Here is a 15,587-nt window from a genome sequence, read left to right on the forward strand (position 1 = left end):
AAAGGCATGCCATGGGCACAGGAAAATTCTATTGCTCTACCGTACATGGAAGCCATGTACTCTTCCCTTTCAGTTAAATACTTTTGAAGAATATATCCCAGCGTAGTTAGATTAACATTTTCTGGTCTATAGTACCAGATAAAATATGCTAGTGGAATAAGATAGTCAATGTGAAGCTTTGCAACAAGACAGGCATAATGATGGATTACCTTAGGATGACCATTCCCTATCAGGACTGAGTCTGCACACAGTACAGAATAGGTTTTATGTCTAAGTAAATATGCATAATTGTGAAGCAGTGGGGTACATTTTCTATTTGTGTTTAGTCGTTTAGTCGTGTCCGACTCTTCGTGACCCCATGGACCAGAGCACGCCAGGCCCTCCTGTCTTCTACTGCCTCCCGGAGTTGTGTCAGGTTCATGTTGGTTGCTTCGCAGACACTGTCCAACCATCTCATCCTCGGTCGTCCCCTTCTCCTCTTGCCATCACACCTTCCTAACATCAGGGTCTTTTCCAGGGAGTCTTTTCTTCTCATTAGATGGCCAAAGTACTGGAGCCTCAGCTTCAGGATCTGTCCTTCCAGTGAGCACTCACTGTTTACATAAATGTATCATTGCGCTTAGACATAAATGTCTATGCAACAAAGCAACTACTAAATTTAAACCATTACAGTGGTGCCTCGACTTACGAACACCCCTACTTACGACCATTTCGAGTTACGACCAGCTCCGGCCGCAAAATTTTGCTTCGGCGTGCAGCCGGAGCTTTCAGTTACAAACAGAAAAAGGCAGGGGGAAAAGGCGGGAAATTCAAATTGCTATCCGTTGGTAGGCAAACAGGCTGCTTCTTTGTGGCTCTTTAACCTCAGCAGTTAGAGAGTGTGCGTCGTTGTTGGAGGCTTGGGACTGCCTCCTTCTGCTTCTGAGTGTGTGTGTGTTTGCAGGGAGGCTTCGGGCTGCCTTGTAAGGTAAGGTGCTGTTTCCTGCTTTTTAATAACTGTTCTGGGTGTTTTTGCAGCGTGGTTTTAAGCTTGGGGGGTTATGTTTCTGTGCTGATTAGTCTTGGGGGGTTTGTTTGTTGGTTGTTTCCCCCCTATTTCCGATGGATCTTGGGGGGTTTGGTTGCTTTTTGATTTTTTCCATTTCCGATGGGTCTTTGGGGGGGGGTTCCTTGCTTTTTGGGTTTTTCCTCCCATTTCTGATGGGTCTTGGGGGGTTTCATTGCCTTTTAGATTTTTCCCCCATTTGCAATGGGTCTTGGGAAGTTTGTTTGCTTTTTAGTCCCCCCCATTTCCAATCTTGCATGATCTGCTTGATTGCTTTTTGCTTTGTCTTGTTTGCATTTGCAATGGGTCTTGCACGGTTGATTGCTTTTTTGTTTGTTTTCTTTGCATTAGGTCTTGCATGCTTGATTGCTTTTTGCTTTGTCTTGTTTGATTTGCAATGGGTCTTGCACAGTCTATTGCTTTCTTCACCCACCCACCCTTTGGCTGGAAGGGATTAATCGCGTTACCGACCAGTCTTGCAGTGATTTTTTTGGTTATTTTTTCTTCAGCTAGAATGGATTACTTGCATTTCAAAGCATTCCAATGGGAAACAGTGCTTCAGCTTATGACCATTTGGAGTTATGACCATTTTCCTGAACCAATTAAGTTCATAAAAACGTAGTAATGCTGTTATTTTATTTGCTATTTAGTCAACTGTCAAGATTTGTATAGGCCTGATATACATTTATTTTACCTGTGAATTTCTGGATCTGAATGTCTTTTAATTTCACTTGCAACTGGATTGTCTTGTATTTTTGAGAAGCGTTCATGCAGAGTTATATCTGAAGATCTGAAATAGTTTGCTGTGGGAGGTCAGATGAGAGAAAAAAATAGCCAATCTTTATTAGTAAAATTGCACAGTTAAAATACTATTGCAAATACTATGCTGACAAATACTATCTCTGTAACTATTCCATTTTTAAAAAGTGGATCAACATACTGCAGAATATTACTATTCTGTGTAAGGAAACAAGATGCAACATTTCTAATTCTTTGATAACTCCATAAGATCATATGGACATGTTCTTCCAAAGCAGGCACTCGTAACATAAGCAAGCCTGAGGGCAAAACTATCACCCCTTGCATCCCGGGGGGGGGGGGGGGGGAGACCTGGCTTAGATATGTCAGAAAATACTGGGGGGAAAATAACCAAACACCAGAACAGTATGCTGGTCCCCTTCTCATTTTGATTTCTGGTTGGGGAAGTCTTCCCCTCCAGCTGTCTTAAGTAAAAACTACTAGGAAGCCTCCAGGAGCACAAAAGCTTTTTGACTCAAAACATTGTGGGTTTGTATATGTGAGGAGGATATAAGAGCTCCACAGGGGGCAACAGAACTGGTCTGGGAGACTATACTGTTCACCTCTACTCTTATTAATACATGGGATCAATTATTTAAGCATCAAATTGCAAAAGATCAAATCAAACTTTTAAAAAGCAACTTGTATTCAAAATAATTAAGATATAGAATATGAAATAAAATACGTACAATTTAACCTTCTCAAGGAAAATCCCCTGAAATATCTCCATACCCCTTTAAGAATGCATAAGGAATAATTTGCAAAACATAGGACATTGTTATATTTAACTTGTGTTATATAGAATATAATTTGTGTTGTTTGTCTTTAATTTCAGTCTGAGCTATGTAACATTTGATGTGTGATATAAGACAGAAATGAGATTATCTTTATTATTGTTCAATGGTTTCTAAATTTATTTTACAAAAGCACTTATATAGCTTCTGTTCCCTTCTATTTTATGAAGACTGAAAAAAATTAGAAATCTAATCATTTCCAATCTGAAAACCATAGAACAATGTGTGCTTCATTTCTTGCTGCAATTATTAGATTTCCATTGTTGACATTTGCAAAATACAGTAGACCTTTGGGTCTAGATGGGTGGGAAAAAATCCAAATAAATAAATAAATAAAAATATGTCACCAATCTTATTTACTGTGTTCACTCTATGTGGGCTACCTGACACGTCAAATTCTTAGGTTATTAAGATTAAAACCATTCACATGCACACAAAAGTACAGACAGCATCACAAAGAATCTGCATGTCCAACACACTGTGTAACCACCTTTAATTTGATGAATAATTGTAATGATTTCCTGAGCAAATTCTTTCGATGGGTTTTGTTCTACATTCTGTGTCACAGATTTTATATGTTCAAATACTGAATGGAAACTTCCAGTTTTTCTACCCACGGCCACTAAGTCACGTGATGTTTGCCTCTCCATGACATGACTAGATGCACTCCTGAAATAAATTTAGACAAGTTTAGAAAATATTTTCTTTAAAGGAAAAAAAAAGTACACAAGCTTATTTAAATGATATAGTAACATGGTTAAATTACTAATTTCAAAACATGAAATTAATAGTAAGCTCTACATCTGAGGAAGGAATTTCTAAAATGACACTGCAACTTTACAATCACAATTTATAACTGTAATTACTCTGCAACTCACAAGTGCATCCTTACTGTATTGTACAGAATGCCCAATTCAGTCACTATACACAAAAAGAACCCCAATTCAACTTCTCACAAAGAGCTCAAAACAACCTAACTCAATAAGGAATGCAGCAGTAATTTCAAGCTCTTTATGCAGACACTCATCCATTGCATGAACTCCCTAAAAATACACACAGCTATTCAATGTGGAGTAGGAATTCAGCTCTCCACCTCTTCCCCATATACAGTACACAGATACTTGGCAGCAGAAGTGCTGCTGAGTGAATGTCCTTATAGACTCGATCATCTGCTACTTACACTCTGTTTTACTTATTCTACTTAACAGTAACATCAAACAGACTTGAGTTTTTATGCCATTATCATTGACAGGATAAGGCCTACCCTGTTTCCCCAAAAATGAGATCTAACCTGAAAATAAGCCCTAGTATTTACAGGATGCTCGTAATATAAACCCTACCCCAAAAATAAGACCCAGTTAAGTGAAACCCACCCTCCACGATTGTGCAGCAAGTAGATGACATGACTGTATGTGAATAAATGTAGATTGTTATACTGTACATGAAAAAAAATAAACATCCTCAAACACAGTACAGTATTTGAAAACCAGTAACAGTCCCTCAGTAGCCACCAATCTGAGCTCCCATCTCATATTTTTAAATGCTGTAAGCCGCCCAGAGACCTTCAGGTAGTGTGGGCGGCATATAAGTTAAATAAATAAATAAATAAATAAATAAATAAATAAATAAATAAATAAAAATATTTTACAATTGGCACACATCAGTCTGTTTCAACTTTTCAATCCTCTACCATACTCATTCTGATGTGTACCTTATCCTACAAAGAAGAGTCTGTCAATGCATTCTTAGTATGGAGGATGCACGGAGTGCCATGATACAGAATTACAGTCACACTGCATGTTCATTCCCTAGCATTTTGATGTCTTCGTATTATGTTACTATAGAGACACCCACACAAAATAAAGCCTTCCCCTTCCATCTGACATATTAGAGCACATTGTATCTAAGTCATACCGATTCTCAGATCAGAGAATACAGTGGTGCCTCGCATAGCGATGTTAATTCGTTCCGCAAAAATCACTGCAGAACGAAAACGTCGCTTTGCGATATTAAAAAGCCCACAGAAACCCACTGAAACCCCTTCAATGCGTTCCTATGGGCTGAAAACTCACCTTTAAGCGAATATCCTCCATAGCACCACCATTCTCGGTGCCTCTAAAGCGAGGAATTCTGACAGCGGGCAGCCATTTTGTTTACCTGACAGTCATTTTGAAACCGCCGATCAGCTGTTAAAAAATCATCGCTTTGTGATGATCGGTGCCTGAAGCAGGGAACCGATCATCGCAAAGTGAAATTCCCCCATAGGGAACATCGCAAAGCAATCGCTTTTGCGATCGCAAAAAATGCGTCGCAAAGCAATTTCGTTGTAAAATGAAGCAATCACTATGCGAGGCATCACTGTATACTGTTTTTACCCAGAGGTTTGCAACTGCGGCTGCTACTAAAAAGGTAAAGGTTCCCCTTGACATTTTTAGTCCAGTCGTGTCCTACTCTAGGGGGTGGTGCTCATCCCGTTTTCAAGCTGAACAGCCAGCGCTTGTCTGAAGACAGTTTCCGTTGCCACGTGGCCAGCACGACTAGGGAACGCCATTTTACCTTCACACCAAGGTGGTACCTATTTCTCTACTCGCATTTATATGCTTTCAAACTGCTAAGTTGGCGAGGAGCTGGGAGAAAGCGACGGGAGCTCACTCCGCTGTGTGGATTCGATCTTACGACTGCTGGTCTTCTGACCCTGCAGCACAGGCTTCTGCAGTTTAGCCCACAGCGCCACCACGTCCCTGTGGTGCTACTAGTTTCCCCCAAAATAAGACTTAACTTGAAAATAAGCCCTAGTATGATTTTTCAGGATGCTCGTAATATAAGCCCTATCCACAAAATAAACCCGTAAAGTGAAACCACACCCTCCACCATTATGCAACAACCAGATGACATGACTGTATTTGAATAAATGTATATATGTATTTATTTATTTCATTTCTACCCCGCCTATCTGGTCTTGCGACCACTCTAGGCGGCTTCCAATACAACATAAATCAGCAAATAAAAATATCACAAAAGTTATGACATAAATAATGTAGATTGTTGTACATGAAAAAAATAAAACATCCCCTGAAAATAAACCCTAATGTGTTTTTGGAGCAAAAATTAATATAAGACCATCTTATTTTCAGGGAAACGCAGTACTTACCCACCAGCATCCCAGCTGTCTATATGCAAACAGCTACAGCAAATACAGTGGTGCCTCGCATAACAAGTGCCCCGTTTAACGAAGAATCCGCATAGCGATGCGGATTTTGCGATCGGTAATGCGATCGCATACTGATGTCCCCTATGGGGAAACATCGCTTTGCGATGATTCCCCATAGGCCCTTTTCCCCCCCAGCTGACCGGTGGGGCTTCCGAAGGACCAGGGGGGAGGGCTCCCCCCCGCGGTCCTTCTCAAGCTCCCGCCTGTCAGCTGCCTGAAAAAGCTGGTGGGCGGCCAGCTCGCTCCTCCCGGGGTGGCAGAGGCGGCGGGGAAAGGGAAAGGGCCGGGCACCTGGCTCGCCATCTCTGCCTCCATCTCCTCCCCTTCCTCCAAAGGCCGGCCACCGGCAGGCTTGTTCTTCCCGGGGCTGTGGAGGAAGGAGGAGAGAGGGAATGAGCCCCAGCGCTGCCGGGTGCCTGCACGCCCTCCCCGCCTCTATCTCCTCCCCTTCCTCCAAAGGCCGGCCACCAGCCGGTTTGTTCTTCCCGGGGCTGTGGAGGAAGGAGGAGAGAGGGAACGAGCCCCAGCACGGCTGGGCGCTTGCACGCCCTCTCCGCCTTCCCCTCTTCCAAAAGCCGAGAGCTCTCGGCTTGCTCTCCCGACAACGGAGGGGAAGAGAGAAGGGAAGGGGCCCTGGCGCGGCTGGGCGCCTTGCTCCCCGTCTCCTGCTTCACCTCCTCCTCTTGCTCCGGAGCAAGGACCCGCCGGCCAGCTAGGGGGAAATGCCAGCTGACTGGCGGTTCCAAAATGGCCGCCGCTGTTTTCTGGATGGATTCCTCGCTTACCGAGGCGGCGAAAATGACCGCCCCTATGGAGGATCCTCGCTGAACGGTGAGTTTAGGGCCCATTGGAACGCATTAAACAATGTTTAATGCATTCCAATGGGTTTTTGTGTTCCGTTTAGTGTTTTCACATAGCGAACGTTAATCCGGAACGGATTAACCTCGCTATGCGGAGCACCACTGTACGTGGGTGCAAGGAACTGCGTCAGTACCTCCTCAGACACAGGCCCTTGGACTCCACAGGTTTCTCAAGCTGAAGCAGGCCACTTCTGTCAGTACTATGTGATGAGGTAAGTGGAATAAATGCAGGCAGGGATTGTGAAATGGGTACTATATTAGGCAAGACAATATGCCAGGCCAGCAGTGAATTCCCCCAGTCTTCTGGAGCAGCCTCTCTGGGCATATGAGGGGCTGTTAGCTTAATTTTTTAAAAAAACCCTAAAAACATATAGGTTGCACGTAGCTTTTTGGAATTATGACCATGCTACTCAGATCCTATGGTCAAAATCTAACTGAATATTTACAGTGGTTAAATGGCATAACTTGAAGTGACAAGTAGTTGCTGATTAACAATTCTCTGACTGAGTTCCTACTTATATGTCAATTATGCAACTGAAGGTGGAACCAGGAATTCTCCCAGGGAATTGTTAATGAATGCAGCATTTTGGAACTCTAAATGAAACACCTTTATAAAGAAAGAAAACTTCAAACAATGATCTACTCATTCTGCTACAACAGGGGTCAAGGAACTTTTTTACCTTTTACCCCCCCCCAAATATTTATATACGCTGACATTACCCCCTTGATTTGAAAGGAAAGAAATGATACATTATTTGAATTCAAAATCTTATTGAATCTACACAGGCTGTGTACCGAAATAGCAGGATGTACCAAATTTAATAAAGATATGCACTATTTTTGCTGGAACACATTGCACACCAGTCATGGGGTGGTATAGGGAGTAGTAAGGTGTCCAATGTGCCTAGCAAGTTGTATTAATTTTTTGCTAGCTCGCAGAGGATTTAATCATCATCAGTGACTGCCAGAGTAGTGCTACCAATGACGTGTTTGCTAGAGAGTTCCGAGTTGGGGGGGGCCTACTACTTTCATCATTCTGTGTGTGGCGTGCAAAAAGGAACAAACCAGGCTAAAGGTCATGTCATCCACCTTGGTGCCACAACCCAACATCAACGGACAAGTGTTTTTTTTTTTTTTTATCATCCTCAATGGAAAACTCAGGAGTGGCCAGATGATTGGAAAAGATCAGTCTACATCCCAATCCCAAAGAAGGGCAGTGCCAAAGAATGCTCCAACTACTGTACAACTGCATTCATTTCAACGCTAGCAAGGTTATGCTCAAAATCCTACAAGGTAGGCTTTAGCAGTATGTGTACTGAGAACTCCCAGAAGTACAAACTGGATTTCGAAGGGGCAGAGGAACTAGAAACCAAATTGCTAACGTGCGCTGGATTAAGGAGAAAGCCAGAGAGTTCCAGAAAAAATCTACTTCTGCTTCATTGACTACGCAAAAGCCTTTGACTGTGTGGACCACAGCTAACTATGGCAAGTTCTTTAAAAAAATGGGGGTGCCTGAGCACCTTATCTATCTCCTGAGGGAGAGGAAGAAACAGTTAAAACTGGATATGGAACAACTGATTGGTTCAAAATTGGGAAAGGAGTACAACAAGGCTGTATATTGTCTCCCTGCTTATTTAACTTATATGCAGAATACATCATGCAAAAGGCAGGACTGGATGAATCCCAATCTGGAATTAAGATTGCCAGAAGAAATATCAACAACCTCAGATATGCAGATGATACCATTCTGATAGCAGAAATTGAGGAGGAATTAAAAAACCTCTTAATGAGGGTGAAAGAGGAGAGTGCAAAAATGGTCTAAAGCTCAACATCGAAGCTACCAACATGAATTTGACCCAACTCCAGAAGACAGTGGAAGACAGGAGGACCTGGCGTGCTCTGGTCCATGGGGTCATGAAGAGTAGGACATGACTTAACAACTAAACAACATCATTTATAAAGCTTATCAAGTACACTGAAATCCTGGACTTGTTTCCTCCAAAGTAAACCACCCTCAGAAAAGCAGCTATATATAGGAGTGCAGACTTTCAAAACACATTTTATATACTACATAAAGTGTATACACACATTTCACTTGTTTTAAATGTAGTGTTGGAAAAGAGTTTTACAGATAGCATGACTTGTCAGAGAGATAAGTAAAGCAAATTAAGTGTGGACTCTCACTAGAGGCTAAAATAACCAAACAAAGGGTATTGTACTCCAGTGGCATCATGAGAAGACAAGCTCACTGGAAAAGGCAGCAATGAAGGAAAAAGTGCAATACAGTAGGAAAAGAGGAAGAATGCACGAGATGGATTGGCTTGATGAAGAAAGCCAGTCTTTGTAAGAACCTTTGTTTGGTGTTGCTGTCAAAGCGATTTGGGGAATGAACTCTTGCCTGCTTTGGGGATGAGAAATAGAGAAACGCAATTACTACACACTTCAGACATCTAGTCCCAGGTGTGTTGGTTATCTTTTACTGGGTGTTTGCTATTAGTGAAACTCTTCTAAATATTCTGGTTCTGCCCAGTACAAATTCAGGGTCTAAACAAAATCTTGAAGTACTTGCTCTTCTCAGCCGAAACTGCAGAGCTAAATGCAGTAGATTAAATTTTGAAGGTTCCTTTTTTCATGGTTTTATGAAAGAGCCATCTCTCTCACTCATACACATACACACACACACATACACACACACACACACGCACACACCCTCCCTCCATAAATTTTCTATAATCTTACCTTTAAATAAGGTTGATGAATCCACCCTTCCCTCTCTCGCACCTTCCTCCTTCCCGCCTTATTAAGCTCCAGTGGAAATAGTCATTCACAAGCCAGCTTGAGTGCCCGGGGCTGTTCTACAGCCCTAAACAATAAAGCCGGCTTATCTCCAATCTCTAAAAATACTGAAAACTTTGAACTACACAATGGCACATTTCCTAAAATGATGCACTCCAGGAAGATTTATTACCTGATTTTAATTGTATAAACCAACTATGAATCACAGGTCTCTATCCAAAACAAACCCCAGCAAGAGCAAAGCAAAGTCAGAGAAAATATGTTTATGAGATATCTAGATACCATTTCGCTTTCCACATGCTGGGAGATTTTTATAATTGCTTTGAAATAACTTTAAACCATTAAGAAGCAAACACCTTGTGTGCATGTGGTTGAGTGTGTGGGCTACACCACAGTTGTACTGAAGGACTGCCATTAGCATGTAGGTTTTGGACAACAAAAAAGTTGTTGTGGAAGCAGGGAATGGCAGAAAGACCTTAATGCTACATGAATCCCCGTCACTCAACTTAAAACCACTGTACTATAATTATCAAAGAAACTATGGCATTTTCATTTAATAAGTTCATAAACACAAATAGGTTAAATAGACAGTACCTGTACTTATTCACAGTTTTCTTCATATCCACTTTGACTGTAAGTTTTTCCTTCCTAGCATAGACATCTGAAACTTTCACATCTGAGATTTTATTATGAGTGTCAACCTGAAGACTATTGGAAACATCTACTCTTCCCCTAAAATCATCATGTTTCTTTACTCTTTCTTTCTCTTTTTGATCAGCATTACTTTTGTAAGGTTTAGTACAAGAATTGCCGCCCTTCCCGGAAGTGTATTTCAGTACTGCTTCAGTGCGAGGCTCTTCAGTATGGCTTTCTTTCTCTCTGCTATAGTGTTCTGAATACTTGCTATCCCAGGAGCCTTTAGGATAATTATATTTTGGGTCTTCTAATTTCATGTATTTCTCTGTTCTTTCACCAGAAATATATTTTCCTCCAGTCGGATGTTTATGGCGCTTATGGCTATAGTCAGACGGAAGCTTTGTTTGACAACTGTCAGTGTATTCTTTCTCCACAGGCTGATAAGTGTGAAGACCACGATTTTGTTGTTCTTCCTTTTCATGGTTGGGTTTAGAAGAATGATCATGCTTCCATTTGGAATTGCTTGCTATTTCTCTATCATGATACCTCTCCACTTCTTTAGCTCTTTTATACGTGTGCCCGTACTCTCTGTAATCACGATCTTCACGATACCTGTGTTGACATAAAGTAGTTTATACTTGAAGTAAGGAAGAAAATGAGAACATATGTATGCAGAATGCTGGGAGATAAAGGCTTTGGGTAGAATGTGTCACCCTGTGATCCCTCAAGCCACCAAAGAGAGGAGGAAATTATGATCCTCATATATGCTAGCCACCAACAGAATTAATATACAAGATACAATACTCCGCTACTATCAGTGGCCCACAATTAAGCTACGTTTTATTCTCTTAGGGGGAAAACACTTTTCAGGGTAGAAATCTTCAACTATAAGGACAATTGATTTTCACGTGAGGCCGTACATCATTAAAAATCATTAAAACTGGGCAATTTCTCTACCTCTTCTCGAAAGAGCTCCTTGGAATAAATTCGTTAGAAAATCTTCGAGGTGAATGAGTAAACTTGTTTTCTTGTAACAGATGATGCCTCAGGTCTGTGTCATTCCACTTCCTTTCAAACTTACAAGAAGTCTCCAATGGCCTATGAAAAGTCGTCATCCCCTTTGTGTTTCCAACAGATCGGTTATCTTCATGCATCTCTCTGACACGTGTTTCGGATGGATAAAAAGACTGACTGTGTTCTTTGTGGGAGATCTCTGAATATCTAGAAGTAAACTGGCATCCTCTGATGCTTTCATTCCTTTCAGGTGACTGTGTTCTACAGGTTTTATGACTATATTTATCTTCTGAAGGAAATCTCTTCAGAGTTGGGGAATATGACCTACATTCATAAAGTCGATGGTGGTTTGTTTCATGTGGTGAATATCTAGAATTCACTTGTCCATGTTTCCCATCCTCTGTTCTCCAAGACACAGGCCTCTTTGGGTCTTTTCTGAAAACCTTGTATTCAGAATCATAATTAATGTGATTGTGCCTCTGTCTGTTGTGTTCCTGACTCCTTGCAGCAGGTGATAAAGATCTACATAAAAACACACACATAAAAATAATTCGATTTTAAGTACTGCAATAGAATTTTAATTGGCAAGTTTGAGGCTGCAGGACAAACTATTGGGGGGGGGGGAGTCTGCTGAAGTTACCTGTAGTGGCTTGGTGTATTCTGGGAGATGCAATGGGGACGTTTTAAAAGACCTTATAGGCATGCATTCTAGCTTCCTTGACAATTTTTAAAATCACCGAACATGTACACTTTGACACAGCCAAAGACATTCACAACTAAAATTAGTTCCTAAGCACAGATCTTCATCAGATGGTCAGAAAGCTTCTGGTCTCTGCACATAAAGCTTATTCCAGTCTATCACATCAGAAATGTATCAAGATGCTGAATTTAGTGCTAGAATCCTGAAATCTCTATTTCTGTTTAGCCAACCGTATTCCATCAGGTCATTATTACTTTCCTACCTGATATCTGCTCAATGAAGAAAACTGTGGACTCCACACTTCTGTTCTTATTGTTAGGGTATTGCAGACTATAATCCAACACACCCTCATTCATACCTTCTCACAGAATAATTTAATGGTCTCTTTTGGCAAAGTACAAGAAATCCATATGATCACGTGTGAGCAATTACCTTCGTTTCCATCTGGGTGATCTTGATCGTGATCTAACCATCTTCTCAGATACTTATAACCAAACTTCTTGAAGCTATAAATAAAATAAAGAAATGATTATTTAACATCATCTAAGATCTGTTAGAGTGGGAAAGATATGAATGAAAAACTCCAGTTTAATGTTTAAATAATCAGAGCCTGTTTATTTCTGGAGAAGGCTCTCTGGTATTTAAATGTTTTACCAGTCTGCTGAAATGAAAAACCAAAACAGATCACGTCTAGAAGACAGGGTGGATAAAAATCATTTTTAAGCAAAACAATTTAAATTTAAAAATCCAATGCAGATGGTCTATCATGTGATTCTTGTTGACCTTCTTAGCTGTCCACTATGGGAAGTGCCAGGGCAAGACTGGCATGTGTATCTGCATGTCTCTCTGTGATTCCAGTTTATATAACAGCTTAATAACAATTATTTTTCAGATGTCATTAACATGTTGCAGGGGCAAACCCAGCAAGTCACTTACACACAGACCATGACTCTACTACACACACCACTTCTATTTTTATTTCCATCTCTTTGTATAGGTATTAATACGCTTCATTTTCATTGCAGTATCCACCCACCCAATCTCTTATACTGTACAGTATACATTTCAGTTTCTTTTGTTGTTATTAACAGCAAGCATATCCCAATATCAGAGAAGTGGCTCTACACAGTGCTCAGTCATGAGTAGACTATGTCCCAAAAGAATAGAAAAAGCCAAGAAAATCATCATAAAAATCACAGCTCTACCAAACCGAAAGTTGGCTATGTAAGGTTGAAGTCACAGCCAGAGGAAAAGCCTTCTCCTCCAGATCAGCAATGCAGTCACTTTGGTAGTGTGACAAAAGCTAGCATCATGAACAGGATCTGCTTTGGGATAAAATACGACTAACAAACTACAGTGAAGATGGTGTGTTTATCCTGTGAAAAGAAACTGCTAACAGGTTTTAACTTAGGGTCTTTAACATTCGTTGCAAAATCAAGTCCTTTAAGACCCTGAAAAGGAAAATTTAGAAAACTGAGGAGAAAGAAGGGAGGGGGGGCCTCACAATGAGAACAGCACAGTTTCTTTTACAACTTTTTAAAGATATATGAACAATCTACCACAGTTTCTTACAAATAAAAGAATGGTCTAGGTCTTCTCTGGCTTTACTGTCTAACAAAATTAAAGAACAGAAACAAAAAATTAATTTCAGGGCATAGCTTGGGCTGATACACATTTGGGTCTCATACAGAAAATAACGTGGTGGCGCTGTGGGCTAAACCGCAGATGCCTGTGCTGCAAGGTCAGAAGACCAAGCAGTCGTAAGATCGAATCCACACGACGGAGTCACTTGTTCCAGCTCCCGCCAACCTAGCGGTTCGAAAGCATGCAAATGCAAGTAGATAAATAGGGACCACCTCGGTGGGAAGGTAACAGCGTTCCGTGTCTAAGTCGCACTGGCCATGTGACCACGGAAGATTGTCTTCGGAGAAAACGCTGGCTCTATGGCTTGGAAACGGGGATGAGCACCGCCCCCTAGAGTCGAACACGACTGGACAAAAATTGTCAAGAGGAACCTTTACCTTTACAGAAAATAATGCTTAATTCAGCCAGCTGGCAATGGGGTTGCACATCCCTGCAAGATCGGGCTAACTACTAGCTAGGTAAGCAGTAGCCAGGAATGCCTTCTATCATCTTAATACCTGTATACCGGCTGTGGTCCTGTCAGAAGAAGCAGGACCCAGGATTACCTCTGGGAAGAAACTTCAAATGGTGCAAGAGAACACCACATATTTAATGGCCTGCTAATGTGTGGCAAAATGTCTTACATACAATTTTTAAATTGCATTTTGAATTGCACTCCTCTCATGTAGTTCTAGGAACAATTCAAAATATGACTATTAAGGCCCTATGAGGTTTCGGACCTGTTGCTTCAAAGACCATTTGCATCTAAATGACCAAAGTCATAAGCTAAAATACCAGAGGTCCTGCTCATCTGCCTGCCAGTGAATTTTCAGTGGCAGCTCACAGGTGTGGGTCTGGCATTCACTTCACCAATGTGAGTCTGACACTCAAGAAAGCATTAAAACTGATTTTGTTGCTGCTATATTCTCATCTCTAAACTGTATGATCTAAAGCAGTTGTTCTCATCCATCTATTTAGCTAGGTAAAAATTCTGCTTAATGTTCAACTTTTCTGTGCGCGCATGTTGCTCTGTGAGCCTCACTAGAAATATAAAGACTTGAAATCCGATAAACTGAATGCACAAATAAAAACTGATTCCAAGTAAACACAAGCTTTAAGAAATAGGAACGTTCAGCTAGTTAAGAAAACACAATTAAATCAATCATAAACTATTATCAGAATGTAGCTCACACTCAGCACAGCTGTATCAAAAGTCAGAAGTGTATTATGATGTAGATGGCACAACTATTCTTACTGTACTTAAATCATCAAAGTAGCACCATTCTGTCCTCTGAGAAAATATCCTTACAAAAAGAGATATCCAAGAAGATCTCATTTTTTGTCCCTTTTGTGTCATGGTCACTGGCTTCTGACCAATTTTCAGCAGACAATACATTCAGACAATCAGTTTATTGTACTAAAATCTGTTTCTGAAGCACCTATGTAACTAAAAGCTTGAATTCTATAAAAGTATCTGAAAATACTTATAAAGGGCTGACCTCTAAATGAGGTGGGCTACAGGATTCAGCATGAACAGCTACCTACCGCTTACACTCTCTCTTCTGTGAAGTTTAATAGTATGAAGCAGCTCCCTCAGAAATACAGATGCATTTTTATCTACCTCTTGATAAGGTATTTTGTTGACGTTGTTTCAAACTTCCAAGTAAAATGTTGATGCTTTGCATGCTGCTGTCCCACATTTTCATGCTTAAGAAAGAACTTTATTTCAATAGCTCTTGACTTGCGCATCACAGTTACTCAAATTGAGTTATCTGCACCAAGATTTTTCATTGTTCCACTTGGGGGACTCAGAACTACAGATACTTCCATCTGTTCATAGTCTTCTTCTTTTCTCAGACTCTTGAAACCCAGCTCCATAGCAACACTCATATTTGAGCCTAGGCAGCCATGGTCAGAAAAGAAAACTTGAGACTTGTCCTGTGTTTCTGCCTCTCAGGTGACTTAACCTCAGCTCTGTCAAGAGTCGTGAATCCTGTACAAACTATCAGGGCAACATGTTCATTCAACATGCAGGGAGGGGTGTACTTGTGCTACTCTCTTTGATGCAAAAGCAACAGATCTGAAAAGATGAACTATCTACCCCAAAAGC

The 15,587-nt window shown here is 40.9% G+C and overlaps 1 protein-coding gene across 3 annotated transcripts in view; it reads right to left on the reverse strand.

Moving 5' to 3' along the window:
- Window positions 1-15,587, reverse strand: part of BCLAF3 (BCLAF1 and THRAP3 family member 3) — a 36,358-nt gene that overhangs the window by 15,527 nt on the left and 5,244 nt on the right. For all 3 annotated transcript variants that reach the window (XM_020789202.3, XM_020789203.3, XM_078390440.1), the window contains 5 exons: window positions 12,287-12,360; window positions 11,098-11,676; window positions 10,099-10,752; window positions 3,128-3,306; window positions 1,740-1,848 (listed from right to left, as the gene is read on the reverse strand). In XM_020789202.3, coding sequence (XP_020644861.3) covers window positions 1,740-1,848; window positions 3,128-3,306; window positions 10,099-10,752; window positions 11,098-11,676; window positions 12,287-12,327 — 1,562 coding nt within the window. In that variant the 5' untranslated portion in view covers window positions 12,328-12,360. The remainder of the gene's footprint in view (window positions 1-1,739; window positions 1,849-3,127; window positions 3,307-10,098; window positions 10,753-11,097; window positions 11,677-12,286; window positions 12,361-15,587) is intronic.

This window comes from Pogona vitticeps, chromosome 3 (assembly GCF_051106095.1).
Source record: "Pogona vitticeps strain Pit_001003342236 chromosome 3, PviZW2.1, whole genome shotgun sequence".
Classification (NCBI taxonomy): domain Eukaryota; kingdom Metazoa; phylum Chordata; class Lepidosauria; order Squamata; family Agamidae; genus Pogona; species Pogona vitticeps.